This window comes from Engystomops pustulosus, chromosome 7 (assembly GCF_040894005.1).
Source record: "Engystomops pustulosus chromosome 7, aEngPut4.maternal, whole genome shotgun sequence".
Classification (NCBI taxonomy): Eukaryota; Metazoa; Chordata; class Amphibia; order Anura; family Leptodactylidae; genus Engystomops; species Engystomops pustulosus.
Window position 1 is genome coordinate 180,168,662 of NC_092417.1, and position 21,538 is coordinate 180,190,199.

Here is a 21,538-nt window from a genome sequence, read left to right on the forward strand (position 1 = left end):
GCCAGTGTTATGTATTGTCCTGGAGAGATGTGTAATTAGACCTCACACTGCTGTGCTCTGTGCTCTCTGCAGCCAGTGTTATGTATTGTCCCTGGAGAGATGTGTAATCAGACCTCACACTGCTGTGCTCTGTGCTCTCTGCCCCCAGTGTTATGTATTGTCACTGGAGAGATGTGTAATCAGACCTCACACTGCTGTGCTCTGTGCTCTCTGCAGCCAGTGTTATGTACTGTCCCTGGAGAGATGTGTAATCAGACCTCACACTGCTGTGCTCTGTGCTCTCTGCAGCCAGTGTTATGTACTGTCCCTGGAGATATGTGTGATCATACCTTTGTGTATATTGTTAGTAGCAGCAGGACTGTGATATATGGATTTATATTTCAGGATTGTAACTTCTACATGTGCACTGGGGGTGTGTCCTCACACTGCTGTGCTCTTTGCCTCTGAATTGCCCTGCTCTCTGCTCAGAAATCCAAATTTTTAACCTTTAAAGGGATATTCTTATTTTATTATAGTAACATATCCATGTGATCAGGGATAACCTGCTGATTGGTGAGGTAAGTACAGTGGGTGCACATGTGGGGCCCCTCTATACATATGGGGGGGGGGGGACAAGATGGAAAACTTTGTTCTAATAAATCTCCCTGAAACACAGCTCCAAACCCTCTGCATGGCTGTAGTGATCCCCTATATGCAGGATTAGTGATCGCCTGATGAGGACCCCACAAATAGACTGGATGGGTGTCCTGTGACATCACCGCGGGGACCCCTGACATGGGCTGTATTATATGTAAATGCTCCAGTGATGGTGGGTACGAGGGGATCCCTGCATCATATCCCCCGTCCCATACACTGAGGATAAACTTATAGAACCGGATTTGGAGGAGCCCATAACTTCCCATCTTGTCCCCCTCCCCATGTTTGGAGGCTACACATGTGCGGCCCCCCAGGTTATCCGGACTACTCCATTAACTCTGCGGCCTCGCTGAGGGTTCGGAGCTGTGTTTTAGTGGAACTTATATGACATAGTGACGGAGCGTCGGGGACATAAATTTCGGGGGTCCCTCCACGTGACGGGTGGGCTTCCTCCTGTCCAGTGAAAGCTCACTAGTCTCATTGATACTGACAAATTGACCTAAAGGAAAGCCCCCCCCCCCCGCACAATGGGAATGAATTTGGGTAAAAATAGAGGAACATCCGGCGGCTGCGCCCCTTTGATATGCGCCTCTCCCCAGGTTGGAGGTGTCACCCGGGCTGTGACGGATTGGGGGGACATTGTGGGTGCTGCCTCTTTGTGCTTGTCCCCTCCTTTGCCGGCTGTAATTTTATCCGCCTGCACTTTTCGCTCGCACAGGACTGATACCTTTCCTGCCTCCTTTGTATCAATTGGTCGGGATGTGTCTATTGTTGCAGGGGAGGGGGGGGGGGGGGGGGCTTTTATTTCAGGGCAGGTCCAGCACCACTATTTCTTGTAAACTCATAAAATTCAGGAGGCATCAACCCCCCGGGTGCTGCTCCTGATCCATGAACCTGTGACATCTCTCGAGTGACCCTCCCGATGTCTGGGGCATCGCTGGGACCCGCTGCTCCTCTTTGATGGGACCCCTGGTGACATTCGCCTCCGGTGTTTCGGCCATGCCACAATGCTTGTAATCTGGATCTTGTTGCTGAGTTGTTTGGATCTGGGTCGGCAGGTCTCCGGGGCTAAGGGCTCGTCCGGGACTAGAGCGCCCTGTGCCAGAGGCAAACTGTGCGACCCCAGGCTACGGAGAGATGCGGGGGGGCGCGGGGGGGTTTACGAACACCTCGGAGGAGCCCCTCGACATAGGAAGCTATACTGTGCGACTAAGTATCACCTACAGATCCATCTGAACGGGAAGATCAACGGGACCCTGGAGAAGAACAGCATCTACAGTAAGTGCCATCGCCTATAGGTGATCATGTATAGCCGCAGCGCAGAATGGCTCAAAGATTATCTACATATCATCACTGACACATGGACAGGGGACCCCAAAGGCTGCACAACCCCCCAACACATCACACTGCAACATATGCCTTATATATAGCACATACGTATCATATACATTACAATATACTGCAACATATACCATATACAGACCATATATATAGCACATACATATCATATACATCACACTGCAACATATACCATATACAGACCATATATATAGCACATACATATCATATACATCACACTGCAACATAAACCTTATATATAGAAGATACATATCATATACATTACAATATACTGCAACATATACCATATACAGACCATATATATAGCAGATACATATCATATACATCACACTGCAACATATACCATATACAGACCATATATATAGCAGATACATATCATATACATTATACTGCAACATATACCATATACAGACCATATATATAGCAGATACATATCATATACATCACACTGCAACATATACCATATACAGACCATATATATAGCAGATACATATCATATACATTATACTGCAACATAAGCCTTATACAGTATACAGACCATATATAAAGCAGATACATATCATATACATTATACATCACAGTATCATTCAGCAACACAAACCTTTTACATGATATACACCATTTACAAAGCAGATACATCATATCATATACATTACAGTATCAGACACGCTGCTTCCTATAGGCACTGTCAGGGTTATGCTGTATACAAATAGTAGATATATATATAACATTATCTATAGGATCAAAGTCTTCTCTGTCTTCCTATTACATAACAATTAACCCTATAGGATAGACCGTATATAATATCCTCCAAGCCCTGGGGGGATGTGATCTCACTGACTTCTGAAGGAGCGCGGCTGTGAGTGACAGCTCAGCCATAACTTGTTGTGTCACTGTCCTTTCCCGGAGAATCCTGGAGAATCCGTGTATATCCCGTGTTATACGTTTCTATAGGGTTTATTGGGACTGTATAGAACTTGTTCCCAGTCGCTTCCTCTAATTCCGATACAATTAAGAATAATATTTACAACATTGTAACAATTGGTTCCGTGTATTTGTAAACATGTCCAGCGATGGATCTGTCCCGGGCTGGAGAATTTTCCAGGTCTAGACACAGAAAGCGACATTCCCCCGATTATCAGAGAGACAGCCGCGGTCTCTTTCCTTTTCAAGCTGTCTCTTATTTCATCCCGAAGATGTGGGAATGAATGGGGCGCTCTCTCGCATTATCTCCCTCTGACTGAGCCTTTCTCTGAATAAACCTGGAGGGAAGGGACGTCGCCCTCAGCCGCTGCTCCTAACGTGTCATTTGTTTAAGGACGGATAAGCCGTGTTTTTTGGGAAATAAAGCAGCCGCCAGGAACAATGGATGGGTCCCGCATGCTGTTACTACATTCACACAGTTTTGTCCTTGTCAAAATCCTCAAAAGGCAGAATAAGTCCCTGCAGCCGTCACATCCATGGCAGCTATATACAATGTAGCAGGGCTGAGTTTGTCACTTGATCACCCCCGAGGGCATATTACAAGACATAGAGACCCCACCGTGTTGTCCAAACTCATTCACTAATGACCGAGCACTAGACAAACGATGTGATGACAAGCTCAGCTCTGCTACATCTGCGCAGTCATAGGATTACACTCGTAGCTCATAAAGTAAATAAGTACAAATTATATCATATGTATTATATTATATCACTCCAGAGCTGAAAAGGTTAAATTATGTCCTCTGCATACGTGAGCTGCATCTGAATTTTATGTATTCTGAATATTATATTATGTATAATGCTACGGATACAGTGTAATCATCATTTACTAATGACCAAGCGACAGACAAACTCAGCTCTGCTACATCCGCACAGTCATGTGATCACATATCATCTATATTCCAGAGTCTTGTCTATGTATCGTTCAGCTCTGCTACATCTGCGCAGTCGTGTGATCACATATAATTTATATTCCAGAGTCTGGTCTATGTATCGTTCAGCTCTGCTACATCAGCACAGTCATGTGATCACATATCATCTATATTCCACAGTCTTATCTATGTATCGCTCAGCTCTGCTACATCCGCACAGTCATGTGATCACATATCATCTATATTCCACAGTCTTATCTATGTATCGCTCGGCTCTGCTACATCTGCACAGTCATGTGATCACATATCATCTATATTCCACAGTCTTATCTATGTATCGCTCAGCTCTGCTACATCTGCACAGTCATGTGATCACATATCATCTATATTCCACAGTCTTATCTATGTATCGTTCAGCACTGCTACATCTGCACAGTCATGTGATCACATATCATCTATATTCCACAGTCTTATCTATGTATCGTTCAGCTCTGCTACATCCGCACAGTCATGTGATCACATATCATCTATATTCCACAGTCTTATCTATGTATCGTTCAGCTCTGCTACATCTGCGCAGTCATGTGATCACATATCATCTATATTCCACAGTCTTATCTATGTATCGTTCAGCTCTGCTACATCTGCACAGTCATGTGATCACATATCATCTATATTCCACAGTCTTATCTATGTATCGTTCAGCTCTGCTACATCTGCACAGTCATGTGATCACATATCATCTATATTCCACAGTCTTATCTATGTATCGTTCAGCTCTGCTACATCTGCGCAGTCATGTGATCACATATCATCTATATTCCACAGTCTTATCTATGTATCGTTCAGCTCTGCTACATCCGCACAGTCATGTGATCACATATCATCTATATTCCACAGTCTTATCTATGTATCGCTCGGCTCTGCTACATCTGCACAGTCATGTGATCACTTATCATCTATATTCCACAGTCTTATCTATGTATCGTTCAGCTCTGCTACATCCGCACAGTCATGTGATCACATATCATCTATATTCCAGAGTCTTATCTATGTATCGTTCAGCTCTGCTACATCTGCGCAGTCATGTGATCACATATCATCTATATTCCACAGTCTTATCTATGTATCGTTCAGCTCTGCTACATCCGCACAGTCATGTGATCACATATCATCTATATTCCAGAGTCTTATCTATGTATCGTTCAGCTCTGCTACATCTGCGCAGTCATGTGATCACATATCATCTATATTCCACAGTCTTATCTATGTATCGTTCAGCTCTGCTACATCTGCGCAGTCATGTGATCACATATCATCTATATTCCACAGTCTTATCTATGTATCGTTCAGCTCTGCTACATCCGCACAGTCATGTGATCACATATCATCTATATTCCACAGTCTTATCTATGTATCGTTCAGCTCTGCTACATCCGCACAGTCATGTGATCACATATCATCTATATTCCAGAGTCTTATCTATGTATCGTTCAGCTCTGCTACATCTGCACAGTCATGTGATCACTTATCATCTATATTCCACAGTCTTATCTATGTATCGTTCAGCTCTGCTACATCTGCGCAGTCATGTGATCACATATCATCTATATTCCACAGTCTTATCTATGTATCGCTCGGCTCTGCTACATCTGCGCAGTAATGTGATCACATATCATCTATATTCCACAGTCTTATCTATGTATCGTTCAGCTCTGCTACATCTGCACAGTCATGTGATCACATATCATCTATATTCCACAGTCTTATCTATGTATCGTTCAGCTCTGCTACATCTGCGCAGTCATGTGATCACTTATCATCTATATTCCACAGTCTTATCTATGTATCGTTCAGCTCTGCTACATCCGCACAGTCATGTGATCACATATCATCTATATTCCACAGTCTTATCTATGTATCGTTCAGCTCTGCTACATCTGCGCAGTCATGTGATCACTTATCATCTATATTCCACAGTATTATCTATGTATCGTTCAGCTCTGCTACATCCGCACAGGCATGTGATCACATATCATCTATATTCCAGAGTCTTATCTATGTATCGTTCAGCTCTGCTACATCTGCACAGTCATGTGATCACATATCATCTATATTCCAGAGTCTTATCTATGTATCGCTCGGCTCTGCTACATCTGCCTAGTCATGTGATCACATATCATCTATATTCCAGAGTCTTATCTATGTATCGTTCAGCTCTGCTACATCCGCACAGTCATGTGATCACATATCATCTATATTCCACAGTCTTATCTATGTATCGCTCGGCACTGCTACATCTGCCTAGTCATGTGATCACATATCATCTATATTCCACAGTCTTATCTATGTATCGTTCAGCTCTGCTACATCCGCACAGTCATGTGATCACATATCATCTATATTCCACAGTCTTATCTATGTATCGTTCAGCACTGCTACATCTGCACAGTCATGTGATCACATATCATCTATATTCCACAGTCTTATCTATGTATCGTTCAGCTCTGCTACATCTGCACAGTCATGTGATCACATATCATCTATATTCCACAGTCTTATCTATGTATCGTTCAGCTCTGCTACATCTGCGCAGTCATGTGATCACATATCATCTATATTCCAGAGTCTTATCTATGTATCGTTCAGCTCTGCTACATCCGCACAGTCATGTGATCACATATCATCTATATTCCAGAGTCTTATCTATGTATCGCTCGGCTCTGCTACATCTGCACAGTCATGTGATCACATATCATCTATATTCCAGAGTCTTATCTATGTATCGTTCAGCTCTGCTACATCTGCGCAGTCATGTGATCACATATCATCTATATTCCACAGTCTTATCTATGTATCGTTCAGCTCTGCTACATCCGCACAGTCATGTGATCACATATCATCTATATTCCACAGTCTTATCTATGTATAGTTCAGCTCTGCTACATCTGCACAGTCATGTGATCACATATCATCTATATTCCACAGTCTTATCTATGTATCGTTCAGCTCTGCTACATCTGCGCAGTCATGTGATCACATATCATCTATATTCCACAGTCTTATCTATGTATCGTTCAGCTCTGCTACATCCGCACAGTCATGTGATCACATATCATCTATATTCCAGAGTCTTATCTATGTATAGTTCAGCTCTGCTACATCTGCACAGTCATGTGATCACATATCATCTATATTCCACAGTCTTATCTATGTATCGTTCAGCTCTGCTACATCCGCACAGTCATGTGATCACATATCATCTATATTCCACAGTCTTATCTATGTATCGTTCAGCTCTGCTACATCTGCACAGTCATGTGATCACTTATCATCTATATTCCACAGTCTTATCTATGTATCGCTCGGCTCTGCTACATCTGCGCAGTCATGTGATCACAAATCATCTATATTCCAGAGTCTTATCTATGTATCGTTCAGCTCTGCTACATCTGCACAGTCATGTGATCACTTATCATCTATATTCCACAGTCTTATCTATGTATCGTTCAGCTCTGCTACATCCGCACAGTCATGTGATCACATATCATCTATATTCCACAGTCTTATCTATGTATCGTTCTTCTCTGCTACATCTGCACAGTCATGTGATCACATATCATCTATATTCCACAGTCTTATCTATGTATCGTTCAGCTCTGCTACATCCGCACAGTCATGTGATCACATATCATCTATATTCCAGAGTCTTATCTATGTATCGTTCAGCTCTGCTACATCTGCACAGTCATGTGATCACATATCATCCATATTCCACAGTCTTATCTATGTATCGTTCAGCTCTGCTACATCTGCACAGTCATGTGATCACATATCATCTATATTCCACAGTCTTATCTATGTATCGTTCAGCTCTGCTACATCTGCACAGTCATGTGATCACATATCATCTATATTCCACAGTCTTATCTATGTATCGTTCAGCTCTGCTACATCTGCGCAGTCATGTGATCACAAATCATCTATATTCCACAGTCTTATCTATGTATCGTTCAGCTCTGCTACATCTGCACAGTCATGTGATCACATATCATCTATATTCCAGAGTCTTATCTATGTATCGTTCAGCTCTGCTACATCTGCGCAGTCATGTGATCACATATCATCTATATTCCACAGTCTTATCTATGTATCGTTCAGCTCTGCTACATCTGCGCAGTCATGTGATCACATATCATCTATATTCCACAGTCTTATCTATGTATCGTTCAGCTCTGCTACATCCGCACAGTCATGTGATCACATATCATCTATATTCCACAGTCTTATCTATGTATCGTTCAGCTCTGCTACATCCGCACAGTCATGTGATCACATATCATCTATATTCCACAGTCTTATCTATGTATCGTTCAGCTCTGCTACATCTGCGCAGTCATGTGATCACATATCATCTATATTCCAGAGTCTTGTATCTTTCTATGGATACATTGCAGTATTACTAATATGTGAAGGAATTAACCAATAATTTCAACTTCTGGGAAAAGTTCTCATATTTCCCCATAAATGACTAAAATTGTGAGAGAATCCCCAGGCACTGATCCATCACATCTCAGCACTGCTACATCTAAATAGTCATGTGACTGCATGTCCAGTAATACTGACTTCTGGGAAAAAATTGTTATCTATCTCCCTATCAAGTGACGGCCAGAAGTGACACAGGATGGAGATGTAAGGGAATACTCAGGTATTGATCCATCAACATACACTAAACAATATGGAGATAAACTCAGCTCTGCTACATCTGCATAGTCATGTCACAGTCCAGGCAGGATGATCTATGAGTCTATACCATTCTAGTGACATAGCAGAGCTGAGAAGGTGATATTATGTCATCTATATACCGGAGCTTTCTCTATGTATATGTATAATTCTGCAGATACATCATATTGATCATTTACCAATAACCCATAGATAACAATGTGATAACAAACTCATCACTGCTACATGATTACGGCCATAAAGATATCAACTCTGTTCTGAATCCTGCTCTATTGGCTTATCTTATACAGATACAATGTATTTACTAATCACAAACACTGTGACAACACACTCAGCTCTGCTACATCTGCATAGTCGTGTTATTACACAGTCCAGGTAGGATACTAATCTAGTGACATAGCAGAGCTGAGAAGGTGATATTATGTCATCTATATACCGGAGCTTTCTCTATGAATATGGTTTATCTTATACAGATACAATGTATTTACTAATCACAAACAATGTGACAACACACTCAGCTCTGCTACATCAACACAGTTATATAGATCACGTATCATCTCTGCTCTGAATCCTGCTCCAGCCTTGGTTTATCTTATACAGATACAATGTATTTAGTAATCACAAACACTGTGACAACACACTCAGCTCTGCTACATCTGCATAGTCGTGTTATTACACAGTCCAGGTAGGATACTAATCTAGTGACATAGCAGAGCTGAGAAGGTGATATTATGTCATCTATATACCGGAGCTTTCTCTATGAATATGGTTTATCTTATACAGATACAATGTATTTACTAATCACAAACAATGTGACAACACACTCAGCTCTGCTACATCAACACAGTTATATAGATCACGTATCATCTCTGCTCTGAATCCTGCTCTATTGGTTTATCTTATACAGATACAATGTATTTACTAATCACAAACACTGTGACAACAAACTCAGCCCTGCTACATCTGCATAGTCATGTCACAGTCCAGGCAGGATGATCTATGAGTCTATACCATTCTAGTGACATAGCAGAGCTGAGAAGGTGATATTATGTCATCTATATACCGAAGCTTTCTCTATGAATAATGGTTTATCTTATACAGATACAATGTATTTACTAATCACAAACACTGTGACAACACACTCAGCTCTGCTACATCAATAGTTGCATAGATCATGTATCATCCATGTATCTCCTCTTGTATACTCCTATGGATACATTGTAGCATTATTGATCTGCTGTGGAATATTCCAGTAATACAGACTTCTGGGAAAAAAAAATTCTCATCTTTGCCCCTATAAATTACAAAAAGTGACGTCCCGGAGGCCAGAAGTGACACATTCTAGTAATGGAAGAGAATCCTGAGACATCATTGATCCGTCGGCTCAGCTCCGGTGGGTTTGATATCCCACACCAATCGATTCTCCACATTTGGACATGGATCTTACATAGCGGCGGAAACACGATGAAGCCCAAAACCCCCCCCCCCTGGAACAAATTACAAGGTGATCCCTTCCCCAAATATACAAGCCCCCCCCACCCCCTTGTGTAACGTGTGTCAGGCCTTGTCCCAATATTCGGGATTATCCCAGACTCCTCTGCCCCTATTCTCCCGTAAAATATGTCATTTGTCCTTCTAATCCCCCAAAACTTTCCAAACATTTGTCCTGGTTCTATCGATGGCAAATAGAGATTAGGAAACCTCAAAGGCTCCAGAGGAAAACCACAATTTCCTAAAAGGAAACTGTCCCTAAAGGGATCTCTCCCGTCCCCGGATCGCGGTGTCCGAGCAGATGTGAGCGGAGACTCGTTATGTGGAGCGTAAGATAATTGCACCCTGCAAACCAGAACAGACGGCTTCACAAACTTCCAGCGACAATCGTAAAAAAAAGGTGAAGCCTCCACAGACTTTTCCCATCAACAAAAGTTTGACAAGTTTTTTTTTCGTTCTAAATCCACCTAAAATTACCCCAAAATTCCCCAAATCAGAAAAAGCGAATTTTTGAACGGCATTAAAATGATTGTTGAAAATGAAAATCTTCTGATCCAGAATCGACAAAAATGACGCGTTTCTGGCGTCTATCGACCTTCGTGTTTTAATCCACTTGGAAAAAATAAAAGGTTACGGGTTTTTTTTCCCCCCTTAAAGTCAATGAGGAGGAAAAAACGGATCCGTCACGATGAGCGGAGACACAATGGAGACGGATTACAGACCGTATTGAGCACTTGATCGTGACGGATCTCGTATTGTTCCCCTCGTTGGCCGCTCCATTAACCTATTGACTCCCAGGACAAAAAACAAATCACAAGGTTTAAAACCTGTTTTTTCTGGGGCTCGGCATGGGGCCCGTCCTCAGGGTGAGGTTTTGTTCCTGTGGGGTGGTGTTTTTTCACTTTCTTTCACTTCTCATCCCCTGTGACACCTCCGGGGGGCTCGTCCCATTTCCAAACTAAAAAGTTATTTTTGTAGACTACAGTTACCAAAAATTGGGAGAGAATTTTGAAATTTTAGAATAATATTGAAAGAAATAACAAAAGAATTTCGATATTTGAGGATCTTTAATGTACGTGAATAAGATGTAAAGGTCGCGCCCGATACGATATTTCGGTAGGACGTATGTATCACGTTGCGCCCCCTCCCCTCGTACGTGGGAACTTGCAGCTTCTGCTCGGGGATTAAGTCGTGTGTTTGGTTTATCCGCAGGTATCCTAGAAATTACGGCGGTGGATGTGGGAATTGTCGCCATCAAAGGCCTCTTCTCCGGGAGATACCTCGCCATGAACAAAAGAGGGAGACTTTACGCCTCGGTGAGTTCCCTTAGATGCACAAACACCTTCTCCTCCTGGAAGCTTAAATCCCAGGAACCTAAATCTTTACTTTTTGCAACAGTAGCTGCGCCTGCATGGCCCCGTGTTTGTTTTACTTCTCTCTGAGGCTTGTGATTGGCCGGGAGGAGGGGAAGTAATCCTGGGAAATCCATAAACACACAGCCCCATTACACATGACAGCACTTCCTTAGGATCTAATGTGTCGTGTTTGTGTTACGGACCCCGCAACCTGCACAATCCCCACACAAAGGGTTCAAGAGGAAAACTCATCAAAGACATCAAACTGATGACACCAAAGGGGCCGAGGGACATACAGGCAGCTGCTGCGGGGCTCCGTCCTGGCAGGAAACAAGGAGTTTGCTGTTGGGTTACCCTCTATGGCTAAGAAGTGGCCCAAGGGAAGGTCCAGACTACACAGCCAGACTGCTGTTATAGGGGGAGGTCCAGACTACACAGCCAGACTGCTGTTATAGGGGGAGGTCCAGACTACACAGCCAGACTGCTGTTATAGGGGGAGGTCCAGACTACACAGCCAGACTGCTGTTATAGGGGGAGGTCCAGACTACACAGCCAGACTGCTGTTATAGGGGGAGGTCCAGACTACACAGCCAGACTGCTGTTATAGGGGGAGGTCCAGACTACACAGCCAGACCGCTGTTATAGGGGGAGGTGCAGAATACACAGCCAGACTGCTGCTATAGGAGGAGGTCCAGACTACACAGCCAGACTGCTGTTATAGGGGGAGGTCCAGACTACACAGCCAGACTGCTGTTATAGGGGGAGCTCTAGACTACACAGCCAGACTGCTGTTATAGGGGAGGTCCAGACTACACAGCCAGACTGCTGTTATAGGGGGAGGTCCAGACTACACAGCCAGACTGCTGTTATAGGGGGAGGTCCAGACTACACAGCCTGACTGCTGTTATAGGGGAGGTCCAGACTACACAGCCAGACTGCTGTTATAGGGGGAGGTCCAGACTACACAGCCTGACTGCTGTTATAGGGGAGGTCCAGACTACACAGCCAGACTGCTGTTATAGGGGGAGGTCCAGACTACACAGCCAGACTGCTGTTATAGTGGGAGGTCCAGACTACACAACCAGACTGCTGTTATAGGGGGAGGTCCTGACTACACAGCCAGACTGCTGTTATAGGGGGAGGTCCAGGCTACACAGCCAGACTGCTGTTATAGGGGGAGGTCCAGACTACACAGCCAGACTGCTGTTATAGGGGGAGGTCCAGACTACACAGCCAGACTGCTGTTATAGGGGGCTGTCCAGACTACACAGCCAGACTGCTGTTATAGTGGGAGGTCCAGACTACACAGCCAGACTGCTGTTATAGGGGGAGGTCCAGGCTACACAGCCAGACTGCTGTTATAGAGGGAGGTCCAGGCTACACAGCCAGACTGCTGTTATAGGGGGAGGTCCAGACTACACAGCCAGACTGCTGTTATAGGGGGAGGTCCAGACTACACAGCCAGACTGCTGTTATAGGGGGAGGTCCAGACTACACAGCCAGACTGCTGTTAAATGGGGAGGTCCAGACTACACAGCCAGACTGCTGTTATAGGGGGAGGACCAGACTACACAGCCAGACTGCTGTTATAGGGGGAGGTCCAGACTACACGACTACACAGCCAGACTGATGTTATAGGGGGAGGTCCAGACTACACAGCCAGACTGCTGTTATAGGGGGAGGTCCAGACTACACAGCCAGACTGCTGTTATAGTGGGAGGTCCAGACTACACAACCAGACTGCTGTTATAGGGGGAGGTCCTGACTACACAGCCAGACTGCTGTTATAGGGGGAGGTCCAGGCTACACAGCCAGACTGCTGTTATAGGGGGAGGTCCAGACTACACAGCCAGACTGCTGTTATAGGGGGAGGTCCAGACTACACAGCCAGACTGCTGTTATAGGGGGCTGTCCAGACTACACAGCCAGACTGCTGTTATAGTGGGAGGTCCAGACTACACAGCCAGACTGCTGTTATAGGGGGAGGTCCAGACTACACAGCCAGACTGCTGTTATAGGGGGAGGTCCAGACTACACAGCCAGACTGCTGGTATAGGGGAGGTCCAGACTACACAGCCAGACTGCTGTTATAGGGGGAGGTCCAGACTACACAACCAGACTGCTGTTATAGGGGAGGTCCAGACTACACACCCAGACTGCTGTTATAGGGGGAGGTCCAGACTACACAACCAGACTGCTGTTATAGGGGAAGGTCCAGACTACACAGCCAGACTGCTGTTATAGGGGGAGCTCTAGACTACACAGCCAGACTGCTGTTATAGGGGGAGGTCCAGACTACACAGCCAGACTACTGTTATAGAGGGAGGTCCAGACTACACAGCCAGACTGCTGTTATAGGGGGAGGTCCAGACTACACAGCCAGACTGCTGTTATAGGGGGAGGTCCAGGCTACACAGCCAGACTGCTGTTATAGGGGGAGGTCCAGACTACACAGCCAGACTGCTGTTATAGGAGGAGGTCCAGACTACACAGCCAGACTGCTGGTATAGGGGAGGTCCAGACTACACAGCCAGACTGCTGTTATAGGGGGAGGTCCAGACTACACAGCCAGACTGCTGTTATAGGGGGAGGTCCAGACTACACAGCCAGACTGCTGTTATAGGGGGAGGTCCAGACTACACAGCCAGACTGCTGTTATAGGGGGAGGTCCAGACTACACAGCCAGACTGCTGTTATAGGGGGAGGTCCAGACTACACAGCCAGACTGCTGTTATAGGGGGAGGTCCAGACTACACAGCCAGACTGCTGTTATAGGGGGAGGTCCAGACTACACAGCCAGACTGCTGTTATAGGGGGAGGTCCAGACTACACAGCCAGACTGCTGTTATAGGGGGAGGTCCAGACTACACAGCCAGACTGCTGTTATAGGGGGTGGTCCAGACTACACAGCCAGACTGCTGTTATAGGGAGAGGTCCAGACTACACAGCCAGACTGCTGTTATAGGAGGAGGTCCAGACTACACAGCCAGACTGCTGTTATAGGAGGAGGTCCAGACTACACAGCCAGACTGCTGTTATAGGGGGAGGTCCAGACTACACAGCCAGACTGCTGCTATAGGAGGAGGTCCAGACTACACAGCCAGACTGCTGTTATAGGGGGAGGTCCAGACTACACAGCCAGACTGCTGTTATAGGAGGAGGTCCAGACTACACAGCCAGACTGCTGTTATAGGGGGAGCTCTAGACTACACAGGCAGACTGCTGTTATAGGGGGAGGTCCAGACTACACAGCCAGACTGCTGTTATAGTGGGAGGTGCAGACTACACAGCCAGACTGCTGTTATAGGGGGAGGTCCAGACTACACAGCCAGACTGCTGTTATAGTGGGAGGTCCAGACTACACAGCCAGACTGCTGTTATAGGGGGAGGTCCAGACTACACAGCCAGACTGCTGTTATAGGGGGAGGTCCAGACTACACAGCCAGACTGCTGTTATAGGAGGAGGTCCAGACTACACAGCCAGACTGCTGTTATAGGGGGAGGTCCAGACTACACAGCCAGACTGCTGTTATAGGGGGAGGTCCAGACTACACAGCCAGACTGCTGTTATAGGGGGAGGTCTAGACTACACAGCCAGACTGCTGTTATAGGGGGAGGTCCAGACTACACAGCCAGACTGCTGTTATAGGGGGAGGTCCAGACTACACAGCCAGACTGCTGTTATAGTGGGAGGTCCAGACTACACAGCCAGACTGCTGTTATAGGGGGAGGTCCAGACTACACAGCCAGACTGCTGTTATAGGAGGAGGTCCAGACTACACAGCCAGTTTGCTGTTATAGGGGGATGTCCAGACTACACAGCCAGACTGCTGTTATAGGAGGAGGTCCAGACTACACAGCCAGACTGCTGTTATAGGGGGATGTCCAGACTACACAGCCAGACTGCTGTTATAGGAGGAGGTCCAGACTACACAGCCAGACTGCTGTTAAAGGGGGATGTCCAGACTACACAGCCAGACTGCTGTAATAGGAGGAGGTCCAGACTACACAACCAGACTGCTGTTATAGGGGAGGTCCAGACTACACAACCAGACTGCTGTTATAGGGGGAGGTCCAGACTACACAACCAGACTGCTGTTATAGGGGGAGGTCCAGACTACACAGCCAGACTGCTGTTATAGGGGGAGGTCCAGACTACACAGCCAGACTGCTGCTATAGGAGGAGGTCCAGACTACACAGCCAGACTGCTGTTATAGGGGGAGGTCCAGACTACACAGCCAGACTGCTGTTATAGGGGGAGGTCCAGACTACACAGCCAGACTGCTGTTATAGGGGGAGGTCCAGACTACACAGCCAGACTGCTGTTATAGGGGGAGGTCCAGAATACACAGCCAGACTGCTGCTATAGGAGGAGGTCCAGACCACACAGCCAGATTACTGTTATAGGAGGAGGTCCAGACTACACAGCCAGACTGCTGTTATAGGGGGAGGTCCAGACTACACAGCCAGACTGCTGTTATAGGGGGAGGTCCAGACTACACAGCCAGACTGCTGTTATAGGGGGAGGTCCAGACTACACAGCCAGACTGCTGTTATAGGGGGAGGTCCAGACTACACAGCCAGACTGCTGTTATAGGGAGAGGTCCAGACTACACAGCCAGACTGCTGTTATAGGAGGAGGTCCAGACTACACAGCCAGACTGCTGTTATAGGAGGAGGTCCAGACTACACAGCCAGACTGCTGTTATAGGGGGAGGTCCAGACTACACAGCCAGACTGCTGCTATAGGAGGAGGTCCAGACTACACAGTCAGACTGCTGTTATAGGGGGAGGTCCAGACTACACAGCCAGACTGCTGTTATAGGAGGAGGTCCAGACTACACAGCCAGACTGCTGTTATAGGGGGAGCTCTAGACTACACAGCCAGACTGCTGTTATAGGGGGAGGTCCAGACTACACAGCCAGACTGCTGTTATAGTGGGAGGTGCAGACTACACAGCCAGACTGCTGTTATAGGGGGAGGTCCAGACTACACAGCCAGACTGCTGTTATAGTGGGAGGTCCAGACTACACAGCCAGACTGCTGTTATAGGGGGAGGTCCAGACTACACAGCCAGACTGCTGTTATAGGGGGAGGTCCAGACTACACAGCCAGACTGCTGTTATAGGAGGAGGTCCAGACTACACAGCCAGACTGCTGTTATAGGGGGAGGTCCAGACTACACAGCCAGACTGCTGTTATAGGGGGAGGTCCAGACTACACAGCCAGACTGCTGTTATAGGGGGAGGTCTAGACTACACAGCCAGACTGCTGTTATAGGGGGAGGTCCAGACTACACAGCCAGACTGCTGTTATAGGGGGAGGTCCAGACTACACAGCCAGACTGCTGTTATAGTGGGAGGTCCAGACTACACAGCCAGACTGCTGTTATAGGGGGAGGTCCAGACTACACAGCCAGACTGCTGTTATAGGAGGAGGTCCAGACTACACAGCCAGACTGCTGTTATAGGGGGATGTCCAGACTACACAGCCAGACTGCTGTTATAGGAGGAGGTCCAGACTACACAGCCAGACTGCTGTTATAGGGGGATGTCCAGACTACACAGCCAGACTGCTGTTATAGGAGGAGGTCCAGACTACACAGCCAGACTGCTGTTAAAGGGGGATGTCCAGACTACACAGCCAGACTGCTGTAATAGGAGGAGGTCCAGACTACACAACCAGACTGCTGTTATAGGGGAGGTCCAGACTACACAACCAGACTGCTGTTATAGTGGGAGGTCCAGACTACACAACCAGACTGCTGTTATAGGGGGAGGTCCAGACTACACAGCCAGACTGCTGTTATAGGGGGAGGTCCAGACTACACAGCCAGACTGCTGCTATAGGAGGAGGTCCAGACTACACAGCCAGACTGCTGTTATAGGGGGAGGTCCAGACTACACAGCCAGACTGCTGTTATAGGAGGAGGTCCAGACTACACAGCCAGACTGCTGTTATAGGGGGAGGTCCAGACTACACAGCCAGACTGCTGTTATAGGGGGAGGTCCAGAATACACAGCCAGACTGCTGCTATAGGAGGAGGTCCAGACCACACAGCCAGATTACTGTTATAGGAGGAGGTCCAGACTACACAGCCAGACTGCTGTTATAGGGGGAGCTCTAGACTACACAGCCAGACTGCTGTTATAGGGGAGGTCCAGACTACACAGCCAGACTGCTGTTATAGGGGGAGGTCCAGACTACACAGCCAGACTACTGTTATAGGGGGAGGTCCAGACTACACAGCCAGACTGCTGTTATAGGGGAGGTCCAGACTACACAGCCAGACTGCTGTTATAGGGGGAGGTCCAGACTACACAGCCAGACTGCTGTTATAGGGGGAGGTCCAGACTACACAGCCAGACTGCTGTTATAGGGGGAGGTCCACACTACACAGCCAGACTGCTGTTATAGGGGGCTGTCCAGCCTACACAGCCAGACTGCTGTTATAGGGGGAGGTCCTGACTACACAGCCAGACTGCTGTTATAGGGGGAGGTCCAGACTACACAGCCAGACTGCTGTTATAGGGGGAGGTCCAGACTACACAGCCAGACTGCTGTTATAGGGGGAGGACCAGACTACACAGCCAGACTGCTGTTATAGGGGGAGGTCCAGACTACACAACCAGACTGCTGTTATAGGGGAAGGTCCAGACTACACAGCCAGACTGCTGTTATAGGGGGAGGTCCAGACTACACAGCCAGACTGCTGTTATAGGGGGAGGTCCAGACTACACAGCCAGATTGCTGTTATAGGGGGAGGTCCAGACTACACAGCCAGACTGCTGCTATAGGAGGAGGTCCAGACTACACAGCCAGACTGCTGTTATAGGGGGAGGTCCAGACTACACAGCCAGACTGCTGTTATAGGGGGAGGTCCAGAATACACAGCCAGACTGCTGCTATAGGAGGAGGTCCAGACCACACAGCCAGATTACTGTTATAGGAGGAGGTCCAGACTACACAGCCAGACTGCTGTTATAGGGGGAGCTCTAGACTACACAGCCAGACTGCTGTTATAGGGGAGGTCCAGACTACACAGCCAGACTGCTGTTATAGGGGGAGGTCCAGACTACACAGCCAGACTACTGTTATAGGGGGAGGTCCAGACTACACAGCCAGACTGCTGTTATAGGGGGAGGTCCAGACTACACAGCCAGACTGCTGTTATAGGGGGAGGTCCAGACTACACAGCCAGACTGCTGTTATAGGGGGAGGTCCAGACTACACAGCCAGACTGCTGTTATAGGGGGAGGTCCAGACTACACAGCCAGACTGCTGTTATAGGGGGAGGTCCAGACTACACAACCAGACTGCTGTTATAGGGGAAGGTCCAGACTACACAGCCAGACTGCTGTTATAGGGGGAGGTCCAGACTACACAGCCAGACTGCTGTTATAGGGGGAGGTCCAGACTACACAGCCAGATTGCTGTTATAGGGGGAGGTCCAGACTACACAGCCAGACTGCTGCTATAGGAGGAGGTCCAGACTACACAGCCAGACTGCTGTTATAGGGGGAGGTCCAGACTACACAGCCAGACTGCTGTTATAGGGGGAGGTCCAGAATACACAGCCAGACTGCTGCTATAGGAGGAGGTCCAGACCACACAGCCAGATTACTGTTATAGGAGGAGGTCCAGACTACACAGCCAGACTGCTGTTATAGGGGGAGCTCTAGACTACACAGCCAGACTGCTGTTATAGGGGAGGTCCAGACTACACAGCCAGACTGCTGTTATAGGGGGAGGTCCAGACTACACAGCCAGACTACTGTTATAGGGGGAGGTCCAGACTACACAGCCAGACTGCTGTTATAGGGGGAGGTCCAGACTACACAGCCAGACTGCTGTTATAGGGGGAGGTCCAGACTACACAGCCAGACTGCTGTTATAGGGGGAGGTCCAGACTACACAGCCAGACTGCTGTTATAGGGGGAGGTCCAGACTACACAGCCAGACTGCTGTTATAGGGGGAGGTCCTGACTACACAACCAGACTGCTGTTATAGGGGGAGGTCCAGACTACACAGCCAGACTGCTGTTATAGAGAGTGCAGTGACTGAGGTCCATTGTCAGAGGATCCATTAGTCAGGTGGTGACAGGCCGCTGCTTAGTCACTCTATCTGGTTATGGAGCAGTGTAACGTGACCCCCCATCCGCGCTCATCCCCCTCCTCTGCCATCAGATCAGCTGCGCCTGTAGGATGTTCAAGGTGAGAACCATTGATTGTAGGACCTCATGTAGCCTGTAGGGGAGCTGTGCAGATATTGAATGCTTCCTGTCTGGTTCTCCTGGTGAGGATATCTCTGTGGTGTGGACAATGTTCTTACTCCTTTATGTTCTCTTCCAGGAGACCTACAACCCCGAATGTGAGTTTGTAGAGAGGATCCATGAGTTGGGATACAATACATACGCGTCCCGCTTACACAGGACGACCCCAAGCGGAGCCGGGACAAAACGCAAGGCCAGTGCTGAGAGACTTTGGTATTTGTCCATCAATGGCAAAGGACGACCCAGAAGAGGCTTCAAGACGAGGAGGACCCAAAAATCCTCCCTTTTCCTCCCGCGAGTTTTGGACAACAAGGACCATGAGGCGGTGAGGTTATTCCACACGAGCGCTAAGCATAGGGAGAGCATTCCCAAATCACAGAGGAACAACGGGAGGCGGAGGAGAGGGCACTGAGGACACAAGAAGGAGGAGGCCTCCAGACCTATGGACATGGATCTTCTCAACTCCTCACCTCTGGGCAGCTGCTTGTAGAGCCTCTACTGGATTACCTCACCTCCAGGACTACACGGTCCATGGATCTGCTCATGGAACATAATTTATTCTACTAACCTGGCGGAGCGGCTGCTGGTCGTTGGCCGATCTGATAGACATCTTGAGATTGCACTAGACAGTGCCCATCATTGCCTTCCAATGTGACTCCAGGACCAAATCACCAATGATACAATGTTACCTACAACCTTAGGGGGGGGGGGGGTGATACCCCAATACAGTGATCCCTCACTTTACAATATTAACCCTTCATTCCATAGGTGTATTTATTATATGGACACCAAGAAGGCAGAAGATCCTTGGTGGATGCCTCCACTCAAACCCACCAGGGTCTACTCTACCTCTATGAAAGGTCTTCCGAAGCCGAGCTATGAATAATGTTACCTTCCTCAATCCGAAAAATGCTTGGTGGTACCTCAGCTGCCCAATGTAGAGCTGGGGAACCATCAAGCACTTCTATGATTGTCCACAAGCCACTAAAATTGGAGGTCCTTCAAATTCCCACCAATGTAAACCTTTCTGAAGGTCCTGGTGCCCCAAAGAAGGGAAGTGTAAAGCGAGGGATGACTGTATGGAATGTATACCTGCCCGAGACGTGTGGGACCACTGAGCCAATCAGGTCACATGTTCTTCACAAATTGACACAACCCATAAAAATGTCTTCCTTCTCGATGACCAGGAGACAGGTGCAGGTGTTACTGTCATGTTCTCCTGGTCTGGTCCATGATTTCAGGATTTCACGCTCCGGACGCTCGTTCCGTCTACCTCACATTCCATTAGAAGACTCTATTGTCCACTGGCCCTAAGACACTGATACACCGCGACAAGGACTCAGTCCCGAAAATCCCTAATACTAGACATGAAGCGAAGGATTGTACAGGAGGCCAAGTATTAAAATATATTTATTAATATTGTGTCCGGTCATTATTTATAGGTGGAAATGTCGTAAGAAGAGAGTCATATATCATCATTCCACATCTCCAGTACATACCATGACCTACACCTATACCATCTGTGTGCTGTGTGCAGGGTCTCCAGTGTATCCTATGAGATGTGACATCACACTGCCTGTCTATACTATCTGTGTGCTGTGTGCAGGGTCTCCAGTGTATCCTATGAGATGTGACATCACACTGCCTGTCTATACTATCTGTGTGCTGTGTGCAGAGCCTCCAGTGTATCCTATGAGATGTAACATCACACTGCCTGTCTATACTATCTGTGTGTGCTGTGTGCAGAGTCTCCAGTGTATCCTATGAGATGTAACATCACACTGCCTGTCTATACTATCTGTGTGCTGTGTGCAGAGTCTCCA

General features: G+C 47.2%; 1 protein-coding gene across 1 annotated transcript; it reads left to right on the forward strand.

Moving 5' to 3' along the window:
• The first annotated feature begins 1,451 nt into the window (after window positions 1-1,451).
• On the forward strand, window positions 1,452-21,100 carry FGF3 (fibroblast growth factor 3). The gene is made up of 3 exons (XM_072114404.1): window positions 1,452-1,914; window positions 11,298-11,401; window positions 19,795-21,100. Exons 1-3 carry the CDS (start codon window positions 1,644-1,646, stop codon window positions 20,125-20,127), a joined length of 708 nt encoding a protein of 235 aa, XP_071970505.1. The 5' UTR covers window positions 1,452-1,643; the 3' UTR covers window positions 20,128-21,100.
• Window positions 21,101-21,538: the final 438 nt, after the last annotated feature.